At 36.0% G+C, this 22,703-nt stretch overlaps 1 protein-coding gene across 1 annotated transcript; it reads right to left on the reverse strand.

Annotated features, from left to right (window-relative positions):
• Positions 1-8,008: 8,008 nt before the first annotated feature.
• LOC121408428 (uncharacterized protein CG3556-like) lies at positions 8,009-22,331 on the reverse strand. Its single transcript, XM_041599907.1, has 9 exons — positions 22,021-22,331; positions 19,578-19,674; positions 17,821-18,055; positions 16,230-16,504; positions 15,349-15,536; positions 13,891-14,077; positions 11,615-11,807; positions 10,371-10,504; positions 8,009-8,569 (listed from the first exon to the last, which is right to left on the reverse strand). The coding sequence occupies exons 2-9, from the start codon at positions 19,669-19,671 to the stop codon at positions 8,508-8,510; spliced, it is 1,368 nt and encodes a 455-aa protein (XP_041455841.1). The 5' UTR covers positions 19,672-19,674; positions 22,021-22,331; the 3' UTR covers positions 8,009-8,507.
• Between the last annotated feature and the right edge of the window lie 372 nt (positions 22,332-22,703).

Consider the following 22,703-nt stretch of genomic DNA (forward strand, 5'->3'; position numbering starts at 1 on the left):
ACTCTTAAATCGATTGCTGTTTGCTGTAATTCATGAAAAGAATACCTATCTTCTCGATATTCAGTACTTTTTTAAGCATGACCAAAATGCAATGAAATTCGAATAGCGAGCAAAATAATTGGCGCATATTGACTTTAAAATGAGATATTCCAAGCTCCTCGTGTTATCCTCGTGAGCAGATTACGTCCCTTTATACAGGGAATGCAAGCGCGAAGCGCGAGCGAAATTTTCATTTTCATGTAATGACCAGATTTTTAATTTTTCCAATTATTTTCCTCCCCTTATTTTATTTCTTTTTCTTCTTATCTATTTTTTCGCTTCTCCTTTTTTTTTCCATTTTGTTTTCTTCCTCTTGTAGCGCGAAGCCCTCCCGGTGGGTGGGGTTCCAGAGAGCAGAGCCATGGGCCGCTTCAGAATTCGGATATTTCCAGAGGGCATTTGCAACAAAATATATTTATTTGAAGTCAACATCCTAAAATTGTCAAATTAATCTCATTATAACATTTTTTTTTGTTTAAAGAGGCATCGAGTGAAATGTTTAATCTTACTCTCAATAATTTTGATTTTCTTATTTGATTTATTTTGTTAATTCACCTATCTATGTTAATATCATGCATTTTTCTATATTTTTTTAAATTTGTATGCAATAAACCGAATTGAAGTTGAATTTGGAAAATGAGGGTTTTTAGAAGGAGAAATTAGGAAAGTGCGAGCTAGCACAGAGAGTGAGCTTGAAAAGTTGCGTGCATTTTCAGATTCAAATTTCTTTCAATATTTTTGTGTTTCCATGCAGTCTTATCGCAACTTTTCGTTTTATTTCATATAACACTATATTATGAAAGGTAATAAACACATTCCCGAAGGGAAGTGTGGGTGTTGAGTCACCGCCAAGATGTTTATTGAACTTGGGATCTAAACTTTGATTTATATAGGGGAGAGAATTGACCTAAACCTTCATTTTGGTGCACTTATTATTTTTTTTTTGCTTGTCAATTTTTTTTTCTGAGCAAAATCGCATTGGATGCGAGTTCAAAATTCTTGGACTATTTTCCATATGGTAAAAACTGCAATTTATCGTTATTCTACATAGGTTTCAATTTCTCGTTTCAACTGTTAAGTATAGGCCTACACTTGTTAAGGGTTTTTTTTTTCTTTTTCCTCACCTTTCCTCTTTTCTTCCCCCTCCCCTCTTTCTCTTTTTTAGGAGGGAGTGAGGGACGCCCCCCCCCCCCACTTCCGCCGCCTATGGGACCCCCTATATTCAAGAAAAGCCGAGAAAACAATTGAGAAAAGGTAATATAAGAGTTTGGAATTTATTTCCTGAATATTTTGTTGAAATCTGTCAAAAAATAGATATGCCAGTGCACATTTAGAATGAGCAAAAATGTAGTGTCCAAAGCGAAAAGTTGTTATGTGTGACATCACACATCTTGGACTTTAAAAAAAATTAGATAACCCTAAAAAGTAAGCCTATCTTTGTCCACTGGCTTAGGTACAGATGGAGGAGGTTTGGGGATCAAGACCAAGAAAAAGGGAAATAATTAAGAAAAAGGTAAGATAGGATAAATATCTTTTAATACAATGTCAAAATCTAAAATTATTTTTTCCTATTGGCTTTTAACCACACGCCATGTGCCTCTCTTTTTTTGCTAATGCGACACTGATTTGATGTTTCAAATATCATAATGATAGGATGAAATATATTCCCTCTGCACAAGGTAGTTAGAAATCTAGGCCTATAGGTCCCTTTTGTTTGATTCTTGCAATTATTAGACCTAAACTTTTCACTTTACGCCCAATCGAAAAACAATTTTTTTACATGCTTTTGTGGACGAGCATGGCATCTAACCTGTATTGACACCAACCAGAAGGAGGGGGCATGCAGGGGGGGGGGGGGCGTGGAAAACACTTCAGCGCACTTTGGTTTATACTACTACAAGTCCAATATCAACGTTTTTTAGCCTAGGGTTTGTTCTTTAGATCAATCTTGCTAACGAATCGTCTTGTGTGAATATATAAAGCTATTTCTCAAATATGAAAGCTAAAATGAATCAAATCAGTTTCTTATCAATTGCATAAAGATCGAGAAAGTGCTTTGGCCTGAGAAAGCCTTATAGTGCTCAAAATGGAAGAGAAAAGGTTTCTGGTTGGAATAATTATTATAATGGGAATTGGGTAGGCCTATACATCTTTTTACTGATAAGAAGGAATTGGGGTCGAATCTGGAAGGAGGCTTCCTAAGACTATTTGAAAAAGAATATTGGAAAATATGGGTGCAGGTCTGCAGGAGCCACATGGATGAGGCTGACCCAATGGGGGATTTTTGGTATTTATGTGGGAAAATAGTATACCGATATATATTCGCCATTTCCTAGCTCCATAACGTCTTGTAGTTCTTTCTCCTACCTCATTCCTCCTTTTCACTTGTCACTCCCTCCCCACTCTTCTCTCTCTTTCTCTAATAAGCTCTCAGCTAGTTTGTCTCGAGGCCCTGGGAAGGGGGGGGGGGTGAAGCACCCCAAATTTTCTCTAGGGGTGCTGCGTGTATTATTTTCTATACGCAGCATCCCAGGTATTCTGGAAGATGTGTAAAAATGGGAAATGCAACCAAAATTACCTTAATTTTGTAGTAAAACCTCTTTTTTTCTTTCAAATTCACATCAGCACAAAAAAAAAATCGTTCGTTGGGCCCTGCCCAACTCCTGTGTAATTTCCCGCTGATCTCTAATCATATATATAAAACGAGAAAACAGGTAAATTGCCAATTTGTCTACTGCCATTCCGTCCGCTCACCGCATGGTCTACCTTCATTTTGTCTAATGCCATTTCGTCCAACAACATTTTGTCTACCACCCATTTCGTACAGTCACCATTTTGTCCAATTGCCATTTTCGTCTACCGGTAATTATCAGTTCGTCTATAACCATTTCGTCTACAACCATTTCGTCTACCACCCATTTAGTCTAATTCAATTTATGCGAATGCCAACACATCCGTTAATCAGTTCGTGCAATGTTCATTTAGTCCAATTGCCATGTAGTCTACTTTATCTTTTCGTTAACCACCCAAGATCAAATAATCAGTTCGACTAACAATCAAATCGTCTTATAACCATTTCGTCCAATTCCCAAATAGTCATTTAGTTTAATAGCCAATTGGTACAATAGCCATTTTGTCTAACACAAATACGCTGCGTTATCCGAGGGGCTAACCCGAAATGACTTCTTCATTGTACCTTGAAATTATTGAAGATAAAATAAACGATAAAAAATCATGATAACTAGGCCTACTATCAGGAATGGACATCGATCGATAGAGCCCCCCCCCCCTCCGCTCTCTCTTGCTATCACATCACGCACACAAAGGGGGGGGGGGTTAATGGAGTGGTTAAAAATAAAAATATAAAATTGAAATAAGGTCCTTCTGTTTGGAATTTACCCTCCTTTTTTAACGAGTGCACACCTATAAGAATGATAAATATCTTTCATCTTCATGACAATAATAATGACGATAAATAACAATAGTAATAATAGTAATAAAATGATAGTACTAATAGTAATAAATAAGATGGCAACAAAATAATAATAACATTAAAAGCTATTGGCGACACAAAAAAATGTAAAAAAAAAATAAAATGAAAAAAAAGAGGAGAGGAATGTGGGAAAGGAGGGGAGAAAGGGGAATAGGTAAAATAAGAGGAGGAATTAAGACAAATGAATAAAACGTGAGGGGAAGACCTGGAAAATATAAATTCTTCCATGCATATCATAACTTTTTTTCGCTAGATCGTGCTTCGCGCTGGCATTGCCTGTTCGATCATGGCCATGGTTCGATGAAATACATTATCTTGCGTAACAACATAATTAGGCCTAACCAAACAAGAGGAGTAAATTAATTACAAATCACAAGAGCAACAGCAGTCGAGTCAGTAATTAATATACAGGGGCCTGTTGCAGAAAGAAAAAACAGGAGGCGCCATAGTCGATAGAGCGGGGATTCGTATTCCGGTGACCCGGGTTCGAATCCCACTTTGGTGCGCTAGTGCATTCCCTTTGGTAAGGCATCAATCCTCAGTACCAGGTCATTCGGAGAAGACCTTAAGCCGTCGGTCCTCTGGTTGCTTGCATACAAGCATTCATGACTTTTTAGCAATCAGCGGGGCAATCAGGTAAAAAAATCACCACCAATCTCCAACTAAAAATCAAACGTAAATCACTTAACCGTGCATCCGACTGGTTAAAAGTTCTTTTTTTTTTGGGGGGGGGGGTGTTTGATTGCAAGTCTTTCTGCTACGGACCTAGTCCAGATTGGACCTTGGTGTTTGGAAATTATCTTTCTCACCAAGGTAGAATCTGGACTACAATGGGCCCCAAGATACCGAAGGGGTCACGTGCCTCGACATTTCCACCACTGAGGAGCGAGGTTGGGTGCGTGATTTAGGGTCCACACCCACGATGTCTGCCCATTTCACTTCTCTGTGTTTCTCACTGGTTTAATTTACTTAAACAATCTTTCCATATTCACGTTTTTTATGTTTTTATTTTTCGAGGGGGGTATAGCATCTCCTTGCCATACCTCCATGTAGACATGCTAGCCTTCTGCAATCTAGTGCTCAATTTTAGAATCGATCGGTGTCATGAGAATCATCCACCCTCAAGTTCAAAGCCCATGGAGTTTGAACATGACACTAAATAGGCCGGTCTAGTGTTAGAATATCATGGAAAGTTCTATAATACGCCAGTGGTGTTGACCTAACACCATGCATGAATTCAACTACAGCGTGTCCCACAAAAAATGTTGATGGCAATCTAGATGGGTATATTAGAATTACAATATCATTATCATTTACGGTATATTATTTACGCCCGTAAACTACCATTCATTTCCTACAACTGGATTGAGTTTTGTGATATGATTCAATCATAACAAAGATATGCGTATTTGTTCATTACATATCAGGAAACCTCTCCATCCAAGTTTTTGTATCAAGTAGTATGTGTAGTCAGGTTCAGCTAACAAGATTCACGTTCAGCCATGGGCGTAACTCTGCAAGGATTTCCCTTTATTTTTGGGCCCTGTTGTACAAAGAGTTACGATTGATCCGATCAATCACAACTATGGACGGCCATGCAGCAACGTCAACATCTATTATGCATGTTTGTTCAAAATATTTTCTAGCTGTGATGTATATTCATGCATTCATTGTTTTCTTGAAAAGTCAATGCGCTTCTCTTCGCATAAAAAGAACATTGTGCAAATTTTTCGCAGAAAAAATTATGACACTGATGGATTTCCATAGAGTTACGATTGATCGGATCAATCGTAACTCTTTGTACAACAGTGCCCTGGACTTGGGGATTACCTATTCATTCATCCCCTCTGATTATTACATGAGATAAAGATGAGATCATGGATTAAAATTTTTTTTAATTCATTTCCTTGTATTTGTCATTTAGTTGGCCTATATAACCAACCAAACAACCAACCAACCAATATGTTTGAATAATCACGTTTGATAAAAGATATGCCAATCTTCTTAAACCTTCAATTTCCTTTTAACTTTAAGAATTAGCCCGCAAGTTGTGGGCCAAAAATCTAAAAAAGGAAATGAAAAAGAGTGAACGAAGACGTAAATGGACTGTATACTTTATTCAACGCAATAACGAAACTTAGATCGAGAGGTATTTCTGATGAGTTCTTCGTTAAAGAAGGCGAATAGCTCTGTGTTTAAACTGGGCGTTGTGGCGTGCGCCTGTAATCCAAGCTGTGGGGAAGTTACAAATTGATGCAGAGGTTCGAGCCCTGGTCACGTCTTTCGGATGGTGACGTTAAAGGTCGGTCCGAGACGTAAATAATCATATCTGATTGATACACGTCTGACAAAACTCAAATACACACACACACACAATGAATCATATCGCATGAAAATCAAGACAGTTGTATGAAAAAATGATTACTATAATTATTGTTATAAATTTATATACAATTGGATTTCGTAATTTTCACATTATACTCAGTTAAAGTACCATCCCATGCAGTAACATTTTTTTTGTGGGACACGCTGTAGGGTACAATGATTGGTGTGTTCGCGTCCTCTTTAAACACCAGCGGTAGTTTTAACATTACTGTTTTTGAAAAGAGCACACAAACAAATAATTCTTGTGGTCGTATGCTCATTACTGACAACACTCCAAATATGAAGCAGAGAAAGTGGTTGTAAACAAAGTCATAGATCACTGTGAAAACCAATTCGGTTAAATCCAATTTGTGTTATAATATTAACAGTACAATGCAGGGGCTGATCAAGCCTGCGCCAATGGGGGGGGGGGCGGATTTTTTTTTCAGCCATATTTCCCCTGATCGGCCGCTCGAAGATGATTTTTGGATTCTTGAAGGGGTAGTCCTAATAGTCACTTTTTAGCTTTATTCTTATTAATCAACATATATATATATATAATATCCTAATCCTTATTTATATAATGTGAGCGCGAAGCGCGAGCTAATTTTTTTTGGAAATCTCAAGTATTTTTTTTCCTGTAAGTTGAACATTCTGGGCAATTTTGTTTTCCCGAAAAAGATGTGTATGAAACTAAATCATTACTACGAACGCGAAGCGCGAGCAGAAATGAACTGATGGAAAAGGTACCTGTTAACTAAAGACTGCCTGCAGTTAGCGATGAAGATGTTATGTATTTTAAAAATCTAATAATGCGAGCGCAAAGCGCGAGCTTAATTTTTTGACATTTTTACCTGAAGAATGGAAATTCTAAGCACTTTTTGTAAATTAAATGGAAAAGGTATATAACTAAACAATTAATGCGAGTGCGAAGCTCGAAGAAGACGAGTTGACAATTGGACGAATTGGCATTAGACGAACTGGAAATAAACTGTATGAATATAAGAACACAATATACGGACACTAAAGAGTTTCCTATATATGTTACTGGAATGCAAAATAGGGAGTGTCCCAATCAAATGGGGACACTTGGCAAGTATGTTATCCCATTACTGCAACTGTGAATAAATAATATCATAACACAATATCATAATTCCTTTTCACTTTGTAATGGAATAGCATACATGAAAATAGTCAGGCTATACAGGTGTCATTGATTAAATTACATGAATTAAAATTTAATATGTAATAAAATCAATCTATAATTCAAAATTTATTTTGACAAGATATATTTTTTACATCACTTATTACATTTTTGATGGTTTGCATACATGACAAGTGTTGAGGTTGACTCCTCCATAATTCATATACAAAGTTATCATAAATTTGTCACGAACAAAGACATATTTTTTAAAAGACTGGCTTTATCATACTATTGCACCTTTTTATAGCTAAAACAGACATGAATTTGAAACCAGTTATCAAGATTTGGAATGGAAGGAGAAACATGTGACTCATTCTATGCATTTTTGCAATATAATTATTCTATTCCAAGTCAGCTACTTATTGCTCAAAACATTAACAGTTCAATCTAAATGGGTTTTAAAAAGCCTTTATAAAATACTCTGCTCTGAAGAAGGCAACAAAATATTGCATAGTTTAGTTCATTTATAATTACTTTTGATAAGCAGATATTTCACGCCCATTATACAATTCATATTTCATACTTTAAGCTAAATTACAGTAGTTGCAGTAAAACACTGATTTTGTGAGAAAGTCTGTAAAATCAAGGATAAGTATTACTATATCATCGTCGATCTAGATCTGGTACAGTTACATAAACTGAACTTTGTGAAATCATTACATCTAAGCTGAAAAACAATCACATTGAAGATCGCCAACACAGATAGGCACATGTGGGACAGTGTATATTATATTGCTGGAATAAAGACCCGATGGAAGTGCCCGAATCCGCGCTTATTTTGCTTATTTCTCAGCAATTACACAATTTCTTCCAGAATCCTTTGGCACATATGTTTGTATTCATATAAACAGACACTTGGATGGTCATTATATTGGATTCTGTAAAGAGTCATTTTGAGATCATTACCAAAACTGGCATTTACCTTGAATGTGACAGTATTGATCATTAATCAAAGTTATTACATTGAATAGTTGATTGTGATGGTTAATGAAAAATGATTGTTTTCAATAAAATACCCACCATCTAATGTGTGGACATATCATGATATATACTCGTACAAGACATATTCTTTTCTTCCATACTTCTATGGTGAAGTAGGATCATATAATGCCTTTGGAATAACAAAGTAAGATAGGTACAAATAAATGATACACAATAAAATGGTGAAGTAACCACAATATCAGTACAGATAATGCCAATGGGGCTTGTATTGTATGTAAGTATACCACTCGTCTATCGCGATTCAAACAATTTTTTTCAAAAAGAGCATAACAATTAAAAACAATCAGAGAAGGACTGCACAAATGGCTTGCGATCAAAATATGTGATTCAATAATTGAGGGTTATGCAGCCTTAAGTTGGCTCAAGTGTGTGTGAAGTTGAACTGAGCCCCTTTCACATGCCATTTTAATATGCTCGATAGACCCAATGATACTTAGAACCATCTTCAGGGAAGATTCCGTCCGAACCTATCATACATGGGAGACGAGAAGAGAGAACAGATAAATAGAGGGGGAGAGACAGAGATGAGGGGGGGGGAGATGGAGGAGGGAGGCAGAGAGTGGAATATGAGACAGAAGGGGAAATGATGGAGAGAGATGTACATCATAGAGGAGGGAAGTGAAAGATATAGCATGGAGGAAAGAGATGGGAGATGATGGGAAAAAAATGGGAAGAGAGAATAAAATGAAAATAAAATGAAAAAAGACAGAGGGGTGGGGAATATGGGAGAAAAAGCGAGGGGGATAAAGGAAAAGGTCAGAAAGTAGACACAAGTACGAGAGAAAAGGGGGAATGGAAAGTTGTACAGGTGGGAAAGAAATGGGAGAAGGGATAAAGAATACAAGTGGGTGAGATGAAAGGGATAAGGGAAGGAAAGAATGAAGAAAGAAGAGGAGGGAGAAAGACAAACACAAAAAGAAATTTAAAAGAAATTAGAGTGGAGAGATGAATGAGGGGGTAGGAAAGAAAGCAGAAAGATGATAGAATAAAGGGGAAAGAGAGACAGGAGAGGGGAGATTAGAGAAAGGATAAGAAAAAAAAGAATACATAGACAGAGAGAAAAGAATAAGGAAAGAAGGAAAGACAAAAGGGAAGAATAGTGAAAGCAGTAGATGAAAAGAATAGATAATAAAGTTAGAGAGATGCCAGATAGAGAGGTGAGTAAAGAGGGAAGAAAGAGGAAAACAGATGAGAAAGTAGGTGCGCAGACAAAACAAAATGAAAGTAGTAAAATGAGAGGTAATGGGGGCAGACAAGGAAAAAAAGAAAGAAAGGTAAAATGGTATGAAGAAACAGGAGAAAGAAGGGGTGACAGATGATGAAAGACGAGTTAAAATAAAGGAGGAAAAATCAGAAAGAGACAGTATGAAAGGAGAATGCAGATATGGAGAACAACAGGAACAAGAAGAGTTAGTATATATCCATATAATTGCTTACAAATTTGGGTAAATTTGACATAAATCATAACCAAGATCGATGATAAAGAATTTCAGGTTTAGATAAGCTGCCACAAGGACACAATATAGTGTAGTACACAATGTTCTAGTTCTATTGAGTGGTACATCATTTACATCATAGGTATGAGATGAGCAGATGCCAAATAGTCTTGCCTTCAGAACTGGTAGCCATACAAGCAACATTTTAAAAATCAGAAGGGTATTTCGTAAAGACTTGCATGTGACTTTAATAAAGTCAGTGCTCAGTGCTGACGTGCATATGATGTGTAACATGCTATCTTATATATGCAGTAAGTGTGCTTCCTCTTACTTGCCATGATTTTCCTAATGCGGTGATGCTTTTTTATATGGAAACCTAACTGGACATATAAGAGTGACTCTAAGTATGCTTAACCCTTTGTGAAGCCCCCCCATTATTTCAATGACATGACAGACATTTAGACCTACACGACATCATAAAACCAATGGCCCGTATTCTCATTTTTAAAATTGTGACTTAAGCATGGATAGCCAATTGTTACATAAATCACTAACAGTAGAGATATCATATATTTGGCTCTTAAATCATTCATAACTGTCTAGGAAGTATAGATAGATGATTGTCTTCACCATCAAGGAATCGGGAAAGAGCACACTAAACATAAGAAACACAGAACTTCATAAAATTTTTGACTCTTTTGTCTTCCCATAATTTTAGCACAGAGTTAGACCATGGACTAAGTTAAACCTGACTTCAGAATACGGGCCAATGAATTCACAGAGCATAAAATATTCTTTAAAAAGAGGACTGATAAATCTATCATTTACTTACCAGTAGTAGCTAATGATTGGTCATCATTCTCATCCACTGTATATATAAACCAATAGAGACCGTTGGCATTATCATTCACAATGTCATGGATTGAAGTAATATAGTTGCCAAACTGGGTCAATTTAGATTCAAAACTGCAGAAAGAAACAATAAAAAATAAGAATATTGTTACAAGTAACATTGCATCATGCTTGTCCGATATTCAAATGTCAATTCTATCCTAAAAAAAAAACAATTTGCTTGAGAATAAAACTAAATGGTTATTACTACAAAGCAGTACAGATTCAAATGCTATATTTAGCGAGATTCCTATAAAGTCGATTATCTTTAGCAACATATTACATATTGTAGCGCATAGGAATATGCAATCTGCTATGTGTGAGTTTCATGTCACATGATTGAGGTCAAAGATCAATGAACTTTGGCCAAGTTGGAGTATTCGTTGAATTACTATCATAACTTTGAAAGCTTATGGATCTTATTCATAAAACTTGGACATAAGAGTAATCAAGTATCACTGAACATCCTGTGTGAGGTTCAGGTCACATGACCAAGGTCAAAGGTCAGTGAGCTTTGGCCATGTTGGGGGTATTTGTAGAATAAACATCATAACTCTAAAAGTGTTAGATCTAGTTCATAAAACTTGAAGATAAGAGTAATCAAGTGTCAATGAAGATCTCGTGCAAGTTTAGGGCCAAATGACCAAAGTCAAAGGTCATTTAAGGTCAATGAACTTTGGCCATTTTGGACATAATTATTAAATTGCTGTCATAACTTTCAAAGTTTATGGATATAGTTTATGAAATGTGGACAGGGGTAATCAAGTATCACCGACAAGTCTTAGGTCACATGATCAAGGTCAAATGTCATTTAGGGTCAGTGAACGTAGTATTGTATCATTGTATGAATGGTGTTTTTTGTGAATCATTTTTTTTATAGTAGTTTTCAAAGCCAGCACTGCTGCTATATTGAATCGTGTAATGACTGCCAGAGGCACTCCACTTGTGTTTCTGGGGGTGCTGATATGATTTTGAAAAAATAAAGATACTTTTTTCCATTTTTACACATCTTCCGAATACCTGGAGGTGCTGCCTCTTATATAATGATATACACAGCACCCCAAGGAATTTTTTTTGGGTGCTTCAGCATCCCCAGCACCCCTGATTCCTAGGGCCATGTCCTAACCCCACCTACTTCCCCCTCCCCCCACCCCCCGAAAAAAAATTAAAACGTTTCCCACCAACCTGAAGGAGCCGGCTTGACGAGCACGTTCCATGGCCCTATAAAGGTTTTCTCCTGGTAGGATGTCAACAGAGAATGGAGGGAAAGTACTAATGACATTATTACCCTCGCTATTAAGTAGTTTCTGACTGATCTCAAAGTTAACCTGGATGGTTTGATCTCTATGTCCAATCGGGGGTATGCTCTGCATTGCATCTGAGAAAATGAGAATAAAAACAAAATCTCTACTTTAAAGCGTCTCGCCTGATAGCAATCGATAGAATATGCAACATGATCTTTTGACCCCTCGATGACCTTTGACCTTATCATCCTCATGAACACACACATTGTATTAACCAACGGTTAATTCTTCCAAGTGTAAACACACTTGATGCAGAAATAACGAAATGATGGCAATTTTAACGAAAGAATTGACATTCTGACCCCTAGATTGCCTTTGACCCCATCATCTTCAACACATTTTTGGTACTACCCAATGAACATTTGAGCCAAGTGTGATCAAAATTGATGCAGAAAAAACGAAATGAGAGCAAGATTAAATTTTTTTATACAAAGGATGGACATGACCTCATATCATTTGACCTTTTGACCCCTAGATAACCTTTGACCCCATTATTCTATTACCCTAGCGTGTGGTATTACCCAAGGATCATATGTACCACGTATGAACTTAATTGATGCTGAAATAAAGAAATGAGAGCAAGCTGAACGAAAATTTTAACATTTTTGTAACAGACCAACTAACAGGAAAAGTGATCACTAGGTCTCTGCCGAACCTCGTTCAGGCGAGACAAAATGAGACTAAACAGACTAAAAAGATTGAGCAAATAGTATTCAGGTCAGCATTAACAGGCGCCTTGTTAACACATTGAATAATACGTCTATTATGTAACTCTATTCATCTGTATTCAATTGATCAATGCATACTTCATCTACATCATCTGGTCTGATTTCCAGATGGGTCTTTTTAATGTCTTTAATGTCTTTATTTCCATATTAGTAAAAAATCAAATTCATATTTACAACACATAAATGCATTTCTAGTCATTAAATATTTACATACATTCAATTCAATTCAAATAAAACATTAATTTTCTTCCATTTCAGTACATTTTTCATAAACATAAATTCATACATAAATCAATTTGCTATAAAAAAAATTAATAAATATGTACGTATTGGGTTTAAGGAAGAAAGCGTATACCCTAAAAGCTTAGGCTTGTGGCGGGAGAGAGCAGAGAGCATAAAGAGAGCAGGAAAAAAAAATGCATAATTCATGTACAATAATATGGTAGATGAGGAAAAGGGGGAACTAAAAAGCAAAGCTTGTGGGTTAAATGTTCCCCCCAGGAACAAAAAATTAGTAGATTGTGTACAAAAAGAAGATGATAAAAAAGTGTTTAAACAGAGTACTAAGCAAAAACAAAAACAAACACATCCACACCACACAGTCAATCACACAGGCATGGGGGGGGGGGAGTATTTGTGCCTGGAACAAGTCACTCTAAAATTTGTAAATGAAAATAAAGGTTTCAATTGGACCAGCCACAAAGAGTGGCTTCATTCTCAACTTTTTGTTTGAGTCACTGTCTCCTCTTCTCAAACTGGCATTTGGACTAATCATCAGAAGGTCTGTTGATTATTTGGTGAACCATAGCCAAAATTGATATATACTTACTGCCAACATGCCTACTTGAGTGGAATTTAGACAAAATGGAAAGAAGACAAACTAGACTTTCACTACCTGGCAACCCATAGAGGTCTCCTTTAAGAAGGAATTTCAAAGTTTATCTTGATCCTGAATGCTAGCAACTAATGGAATGTATATAAGGAGAGAAATACATTTAGAAAATTGATACCATTTCCGATGCTGTTCCTGAATAAAAGATTGTAACTGGAGCCTATCGTTACACCCTCTCAGTTGGTAATACAATATAAACAATGAAACCTAACTAACATCTAAAATGCATACGGACAATTATTAATGAAACAATGGAATTTTCGTTCAATTTGACGTTATATCCTTTAATTACTTTTTAGCTTGGCACCAAAAAATCGCTGTCAGTTTGAGGAGAGAAAAAAAGATCAATTTAACCTCGGAGAAGTTGGGTACCTCTGCAGGCTAAACTTAACTAAGTGAGAGTTTACTATCTATACTTTTTTTTCAAATTTCATACTTCTTACAATTATTATTCTTTGTCTCATACTTTGTTCAGAATTCAAAGATGATTTATATCTTCTACGTTTAAAACATTTTTTTGAAGGGGGGTGAAATAACCTTGTACTGGACAATCCTGCTGAATATCAGACAAGCTCCCATGGTGACGGTTGCTAAGCAATGGCAGGATCTGGATAGTGCTTCCTTGGTTACCAAAGTGACCATCCTCCAGCTGGGCATCAAGGACGTGAGTTAAGGCATCTTCACATCGCCATAGTGATGGTGATTTACGGGCAGCGATTAAAGCCTAGGAAAAGTATCAATTTGAAACCTTTGAACTGAAAAGAATCATGAGACACCAACTCATTTTTCACAAAGCATTTATATGCACATAATACAGTACAATATTCAGATATTAATCTGAATATTACTATATTATGTGCATATAAATGCTTTGTGAAAAATGAGTGAAATACTAAAATGTCATAACTTCCCTATTCATTCAAATCACTTCTTTGTTGGGGTGGACTTTGAACTTTGAATACAATTTTAGTTCATTTTAAATACGATTTTAAAAAACGTCCAAGTGCATATTTTGGTGATGTTATACATAATTTGAAGTGCAGCTTTATGATACAGCTCGGAGGGATGATGAGGTTTTTATTTTTCAACTGATATTGTACATTCTGAAATGGCAAGATCCCTCTTATTAATTTAATTTGTAAGCATAAGTTTCCAAGAAAAAATAGTTTTATTGCTCTGGAGCAATGGAGAATCTACAGATCAACATATATCTCCCATTTTATGTCACATAGTTTAATACAGGTCAGCAATTTAGGCTTGTTGGGACATGGTGTAACAAGTCAGAGCAACAAAATACAGCAGCATTTCTATGTACAATCTAACAGGGTATAAGTAATCAACAGAAATGTTGCAAGGGCATTGATTTGGGGGATGCAAGACACTAAAGACCAACCAAATTTGTTAATAAAGGATGCTAATGCAAATTGAAAAATCTGGAGCAAAATGATCTTTCCAGAGCTACATAGACAACCCATGTGTCAAGACACTATTAAACACGACCTATGCCATCATTATAAAGTCATTGTATGAAATGAGTATTGATATTATAATTCCATTCCTGAATAGAGAGTTTTGTGGCAACACCATGTAGATTAGTCATGAAAAGGACTGTTTATCTTTCTGGTAATAATTATGAAAAGAACTTTGCGGTAACACCATGTAGGTTAGTCCTGAAAAGGACTGTTTGTTTATCTTTCTGGTATTAATAGTTCTGGTAATAGTTCTTTTTCAGAACTATTACCAGAAAGATAAACAGTCCTTTTCAGAACTACCGTAACCTACATGGTGCTACCGCAAAACTGTCTATTCAGTCTTACCACCATGCAAACCTTCAAAGCTCGCAATTCTATTCCTCATGTTGGGAATTGCCTGAACAAATATGGGCCATTTCTGGTCCTGTAATGCATGTTTAATGTGTCTGACCATTTGAAAAGTATGAAAAATCTTGCTGAAATTTGCTACATCATATCTGAACGAGTCTTTTGAAGTGCATACCTGAGCTGCTAATGCAGTGCTAATAATATTTGTATTATCAGAGTTACTGAACCCGCCATCGGATGTCTGATATCCCATGATGCAGCTGGCACCTTTCTGTAGCATGTTCCTCAGAGGGATGAGTCTTTGAGGACGATTAAATGAACCCTGCATGCAATCCATAGCCATGACTGCCATAGACGTCACATCTTCATGGTGATATCAATTTCAGATAGAAGACGGAAAGGAAAGAGAGAGGGAAAGAGAGAAAGAATAGACAGAAGAGTGAGAGCATGAGAATACTGTCATCAAAATGATTCAAGAGAGTTCAAAACAAAAAGCAAGGAAGTGAAAAGTATCAGAACAAAGACAGAATTGGGGGGGGGGGGGGAGTAAATGAGGTGGGAGGCATAAAAACAAAATTTGTCTGATAGATTTTCCACTGCAAGCATATGAAATTCAGGCCTCTGCCATTACTAGACCTGAAATAAATTATTCTTACAGTATCCAAAAATTGAATAATCTAAATATATTGTCACTCATATATATTATTCAAGTAATGCATCTCCAAGTTATTGTGACAATGAGCTTTGTGTACTTTGACCTTTACTGCATTACCTCTAAATTCTTATCCGGCCATAAGCCTTGTTGGAAGTCAATCCCTCAACCAGTGCTTAAAAAAATTAATAAAGAAAGAGATATTTCCCGATATTTTTTCTTTTGTAAACAATTCACTGATGCATAGACTATACTTCAAAGCCAATATATCCCCTATTCGGATGCCTATACGTATGACTTTGTACCATACCGTAGTGTCCCTTTAAATATTAACCAATATTTCATGCAACGAAAAGCTATTACAATACCTTAGATAAAAATAAAGATAATTCAATTTTCCTTACCGACACCAAATGGAAAGCATCCATCCTCCTGCTGCATCCCCTCCAGAGTTCCTATGGCACTGTGTGGCACGTCACTCCCGGTGCTGCACAAGGCAAGCACCGCCAGGGAGTACGGGAAGTAATTTAAGGTAAGACTAGCGTTAAAGTTGTCCACCTGTTGATGCAAGTGTTTCATGATGTTGTGGCCATGGAAGTTGGAGGCATTATGGCAAGTAGCATGAAGTGCCATGGCATAGTAGCCTAGCTTTCCTAGAGACATTTCCTTGAAGCCGTGTCTAAAAATGAAGATAAATACGATGATATAGATTAGTTTGGGCATCTATGATCTAACAAGAAGAAAATCCCCAGAAACCCCACTTTACCATAGCCTAGTGCGTCTACTAACCATTCGGTCTCATAGCAATTGGGCAAATTTACTTCTTTGTCTAATTTCCAGTTAGGCTATATATTTACTTCTTCTTATATCCAATGGGTGTAACACAATAAAAGGTACTCGGGGCTGAAAATAATTAATCTAAATAAACAGAGTAAAATTCACAGAGCAAAATGATGAAAATTTCATCACAATCCAATCCAATAAAAAATAATGAAGTTACCGAATTTCAAAGTTTAGCAATATTTTGTAAAAATAGTTATATGTACAGTACATCGTCATGAATATTCATTTAGGTAGGCTGATGATGTCACATCCCACTTTCCTTTTTCTTGTTGTTACATGAAATCATAATTACTTAATTTTTTCATACATATATAAATAATACATTTTCCTTACAATGGAATAAGTTGCAACAAATATCTAATGCATTAAATCAGCTTTCAAACCATTTTTTTAGTTCTTGGAGGATATAATTTGAATAAACATAATTTTATGAAATGAACTACAAAAGAACAATGGGGAATATGACATCATCAGTGTACTCATTGAATATTCATGAAGACATGCATACTATTTCATCAAAATAATGCAAACTTTAAAATGTCTTAACTTTGTTATCATTCCTTGTCCGATTTTCTTCAAATTTTCAGTGTTTTGTTTGTCTGATTTTTCTATCCGTTCAAATCATATCATCTTCAGCCTGGAGTACCCTTTAATGTTTACATGGTGATTAGATAAACTGCTTATGAACCAAAATGTGACAATGTGTAAGCAGAAGGAAAGACTTTAGACCAACTGGGAATTAGACTAAATGGGAATTATGCTATTTGACCAAGTGTAGTCTAGCGTACATTGTAGACCAAATGAATATTACATATGGACATTTGATTAAAACATTTATTAAAATCAGGGGCGGATCCAGGATTTTCCAAAAGGGGGGCACATTTTTCCGCAAAAAAATGTTGACAAGCAAAAAATAGGTCAAGTAATATTTCTTCCCCAGAAAAATTTGACAAGCGAAAAAAAAAAAAGTTCAAAGGGGGGGGAGGGCACACTTAATTCTGTTCATATGGCACTTTACATAACAAATGTCAATTTTGCGTCACATGAGGGGGGGGGGCACGGGCTGGTTGTGCCCCTCTGGATCTGCCACTGATTAAAATGTTTTAGTGTGTGTAATAATGGACTATATGACAAGTAGACAAGTTCACTTACTTGTGTGATATTTCACTCAACAGCTCAATATTGAGTTGTTTTATGGTCTGCTGTGATTCCATTGATACAAGGTCATTCTTCCAGGTCTCGTTGGCTAGCTGAAGAGACAAGATGGCCGCCCCAGTACTAAGGAAGTCCCACCCCCAGTCCTCTGTCTGCTGGTCCAGGAGCCATTCTGTAGCCTTCCACTGAGAGGTCTGGATTCTCTGGGCTAATGTTGAGTTGGTCTCTGGACCTAGAGTGAGCGGGACGCAAACTTGACATCATTATCATCAATCATTATCATCATCATCATCACCAATCATCATCGTCTCCTGACTCTCCTTCTCCTTCTTCATTAAATTATCAATATCATAGTCATTTATAATTTTATAATTAACAATAATAATAATTATAACAATCATCATCATATCATCATTATCACAATCACCATTATCATCATCAGCTTCTTCTTCTTCATTATCAATATCATATTCATCGTTATAATTACAATAAACAACAATAATTATTATTTTATTACAACCATTATTTTCAGATCATCATCATCATAATCATCATCATCCTCATCATCTTCTTCTTAATTATAATTTTCATCTAATTATCAATATCATAATCATTGTTATAATTGTAATAAACAATACTAATAATCATTATTTTATTACAATCATCATCATATCATCCTCCTCATCATCATCCTCGTTATCATCCTCATCATCATCAACATCATCATCACCAATCATCATTATTATCATCATTATTATTATTTCATATTATGAATAATCATCATTATTCAAAGAAGAACATTTTCTGAAGTTAGGTCTACTTATAATACAAGCTCACATCCTTAAAAAAAATCTCTTTCATAGTATTCCCATACTTGCTGAAACAGATGACATTATAAAACATCTAGAACATTTTCTGAAGTTACTTATAATACAAGCTCACATCCTTTAAAAAAATCTCTTTTCATAGTATTCCCATACTTGTTGAAACAGATGACATTATAAAAAAGGTTCAGCAGTTTCATCATGGGATGAATAGAAAGTACTTCTCCATTTAATTTGGCAAAAAATATGTCGATTTGACCTTAGTGACGTAATGGTCAATGATCGGGTCGTAGACATTTGTAAGCTTGTATCGCCCCCCCCCCCCCCCGCGTCTGTTGAGAGAAGGTCTGAACGCCCGGATGTAGACCCGATCATCGACCATTACATGTACGTCACTAAGGTCAAATCGGGTCACATTGCTGACGAAGGTTGCAGTCAGCAGCCGAAAATTTCGAGGTAACTCTTCGTTATTTTCTGTCTTTTGTGTTGTGAACCAAAGTTCAATAAAATCGTTATATCATAATATCATGTTGTCTCAGTGAGGTAGTTAACTAGGTATACAAAATCATCACAGAATTAAAAGGACTTTTCAATTTTTTTACTTATCTATTGTTCTTTGGCATGAAGGAATATGTTAGGTAGTCAATTGTAATATTTGTATGTTTCAATAAATTCTGCCTACTTACTGTATCATTATTAATGTTGTTGCTACTGTCATCATTATTCTATTATCATTATAATAATTATTATTATTATCATTTTCATCATTATCATGATTTTCATGATCATAATCACGATCATTGTCATTACTATGAATATTCTTTTACATCTTTTCAGTCATTTGTTTCACGATTGACCTGCCATTTGATGTTAGTTACCAATATTAAACTCTAGCAGTATCTTAGTTCTCAAAAATTGTAATAAGCTTACCACAAATACTGGAAACGTCAGGGTTTGGTAGAACTGATACAAAGCATGGTGTGAACAACCCCAAGAACTGCCACAAAAACTTTAACCTGAACATTTTCTGAAAAAAGGAGATAATATTGAATTTCAAATTAATCTGATTCAATGAAGAGTAAGTGCTCTTACAAGGCAGCAAAACCCACCTTTTGGGTGAAGTTGTCATTGAGATAGAAAACCAGTGATGTACTGGGGGGGGGGGGTTACAGGGATTCAAATCCCCCTTAAATTTATTTGATACCCACCCCCCCCTAAGATTTTTTAAAGACACTTTTTTTTGCTTGTTAAATTTTATAGCGGTACAAAATGACATAAAATTTGTGGTGAAGACCATTTTTTTTCTGGGTTGTAAACATTTCATTCAGCTTGAAACGAAAATCCTGTGTATGCTACTGTAGAAAATAGTATAGATTATCAATCTAAAGTCCATGAGCACCATCTCAAGGGTGAACAACTCTTTCATTTTGCTGCACTAGATCCATGTGTGTAATAATGTTTAAATCAAAAGTATGAGGGAAGATTCAATTTGAAGTAAGGAATTATACAAAAAAATATCATCATACAGAATCCCCAACATTATTTGCATTTAATGTGAGTGATGAATGTACAGAAATAATCATGACAAATTGCCAATTCATCTATTGCCAACTCTTCCACTCATCACACGGTCTACCTTCATATAGTGTCATGCCATTTCGTCCATCAACATTTAGTCTAACAACCATTTGGTCAAAAAATCACTTCGTCTATGACCATTTTGTCACATAACCAGTTGATCTTATACCCATTTTCCTTTCATTCATTTTGCTAAATTAACACATCTTAGTCCAATTAGACCAAATTTATGGACTAAATGGCTATTAGACCAACTGGTTATTAGACTTAATGGCAATTAGACCCTACGATGGATAGTGGACAAACTGATGGTAGACCAACTGATAGTAGACGAGTTAACAAATTGGCATTAGACCCACTGAAAATAAACCATAATGATGACATATAATATGTTTTGTCAGATCCCAGTGATCATCGTCATTTAATGATTTTATGATGTGTTCTACCTTTTTAAAGGAAACCAAATCCAAGAAGAGAAGTAATCTTATTGGAAAGAGTTAAATGAGAGGAAAAATTAAAAAAAAGTTTCATCAAAATCGGTTAAGCAAGTTATGAGAGTTTGAAAACTCTTGTTGTACCTTCTATGGGTATCCTCAAATTGGCAAACGTGCTTCAAAATGGCTGATTTTGTGGACAACTCTCCATTTGTTTTGTACACAAATTTTCAGATTTTCTGCATCTTGCCTACTTCTGAGCAAAACATTTGTCATGGGAAAATATAATCCATACCATATATGTCAAGGTCAGGAGGAGATAATGTGAAATATGTAAAATAAAGGGGAAAATCTGAAAATATGTGTACAAAACAAATGGAAAGTTGTCCACAAAATCAGCCATTTTGAAGCACGTTTGCCAATTTGAGGATCCACATAGTAAGTACAACAAGACTTTTTAATCGTCCATAACTTGCTTATTTCATAACCGATTTTGATGAAACTTTTTTTAAATTGTTCCTCTCATTTTACTCTTTCAAATAAGATTGCTTGTCTTCTTGGGTTTTGGTTTCCTTTAAGTGCATTAATTCTTCATGTTCAAAGGTCAATATATATAGCAATCCTGTTTGGACTGTAGTGACATGTATGATTCTCATCACCACAGTAATCAGTATTTAAATCCAATTTTCATGATAAGATACAATTCATATAATTAAAGAAGTAACAGAAAAGGAAAGCAAAATTAAATATCAAGTTTACATCAAACAAACACAAAGAAAAAGCCAAAAGAGAACTTATTGAATCAGACATGCCTAACTTGATTGATGACATGTTTATGGTTTAACTCTATGAAATGATAGTTGTGGCAATTAAGAGAAATGGCAAAACAGATAGTCATGCTACATGTAGCGGTAAATTAGAAAGAATACTATGTCTAAGAAACTACAATCAATGAATGAAGTACTAAAAATAAATCAAATCAAATTGACACACACACAGTCACTATAACTTCTTCTACTACCTGTAAGCTAAGTTCTAGTAAATTAGGAATAGAAATGGTCAAATAAGGCAATTGCAACAATTAACTCCCTGGTCAGAAAAAACAAACAAAGAACAAGCAAAGTTTTTTTTTAAAAAAACCATGAAAAAGAACACCTATAGTATACTCAATGAAAAGGCTATATTAATACAGGGCCAATGCCATACCATTGGTGACATGGTCAGTGACACCCAAGCTGGTGACACCAATAATATCGTCACACTCACACAGACAAAGTTTATAGGCCTACTCTCTTTCGTTCATTGGCTTGCTTTCTACAATTTATTTTGTTCTTTCTAGAATCTTGTTCAAAATCACCTACCGAATACCTTTCCTCAAAAGCTGCTGTGGCTGTGATGTGAGAGTCCAAGAAATTAGCCTCGTCCTTGACAATATGATGCAAAGCCAAATGTTGTCTTATTCATTAGTACACAGCCCCGGGATCCTGCCTGACGGCTGCCTTGGTGTGAGATATGTGCCAGAGATCGAGACCGACCCTCAAAAGACTCAGGCAGACAGAAGAATAAACTGAACAGCTGATATTGTGATCAGAGATCATTTGCATACAATACACGTTCCTTGTACTATCAGTTCGGGCCACCTCGCCTCCGCGCTGGCTACATATCCTTCGCGACGTCCGGAGTGTTTGGAAGATGGGGAATTCCCTAAATAGTACAAAGGAGCTGTTGGAAGGGTACAGCTCCTTGCGCTTTGCTAGTACTTTCTTACGTCACGGTCTGTCGGGAAGGAGGCTGGGGGGGGGGTGCTCTTTTTCCATTTTGTGTAGTTCGTACCCGGGGGGGCCACTTCCATTCACGAGTGGATACCATGCGCGACCATGGGGTCTCGAAAAGCACCCTAAACACGTAATTTCCATATTCTGAAAATGCACCCCTTAACAAGTATTGGCGTGTGAAAACCTACCCTTAACAAGTATTGGAAACAAAACGATACTATTGAAAAATAATCCCTGAAATGAACCCCTAAACAAATACAGGAATGTTT

The sequence above is a fragment of the Lytechinus variegatus genome, chromosome 2 (genome assembly GCF_018143015.1).
Source record: "Lytechinus variegatus isolate NC3 chromosome 2, Lvar_3.0, whole genome shotgun sequence".
Taxonomy (NCBI): Eukaryota; Metazoa; Echinodermata; class Echinoidea; order Temnopleuroida; family Toxopneustidae; genus Lytechinus; species Lytechinus variegatus.

What these genes read in the sequence shown, in the direction of transcription:
- LOC121408428 (XM_041599907.1), bottom strand. Translation starts at nt 19,671, where the DNA reads ATGTTCAGGTTAAAGTTTTTGTGGCAGTTCTTGGGGTTGTTCACACCA. An exon ending in GCACTGCATTAGCAGCTCAG is followed by an intron (nt 14,078 to 15,348) that starts GTATGCACTTCA and finishes TACTTTTCCTAG; the next exon opens with GCTTTAATCGCTGCCCGTAA. An exon ending in GCAGGATTGTCCAGTACAAG is followed by an intron (nt 11,808 to 13,890) that starts GTTATTTCACCC and finishes TCATTTTCTCAG; the next exon opens with ATGCAATGCAGAGCATACCC.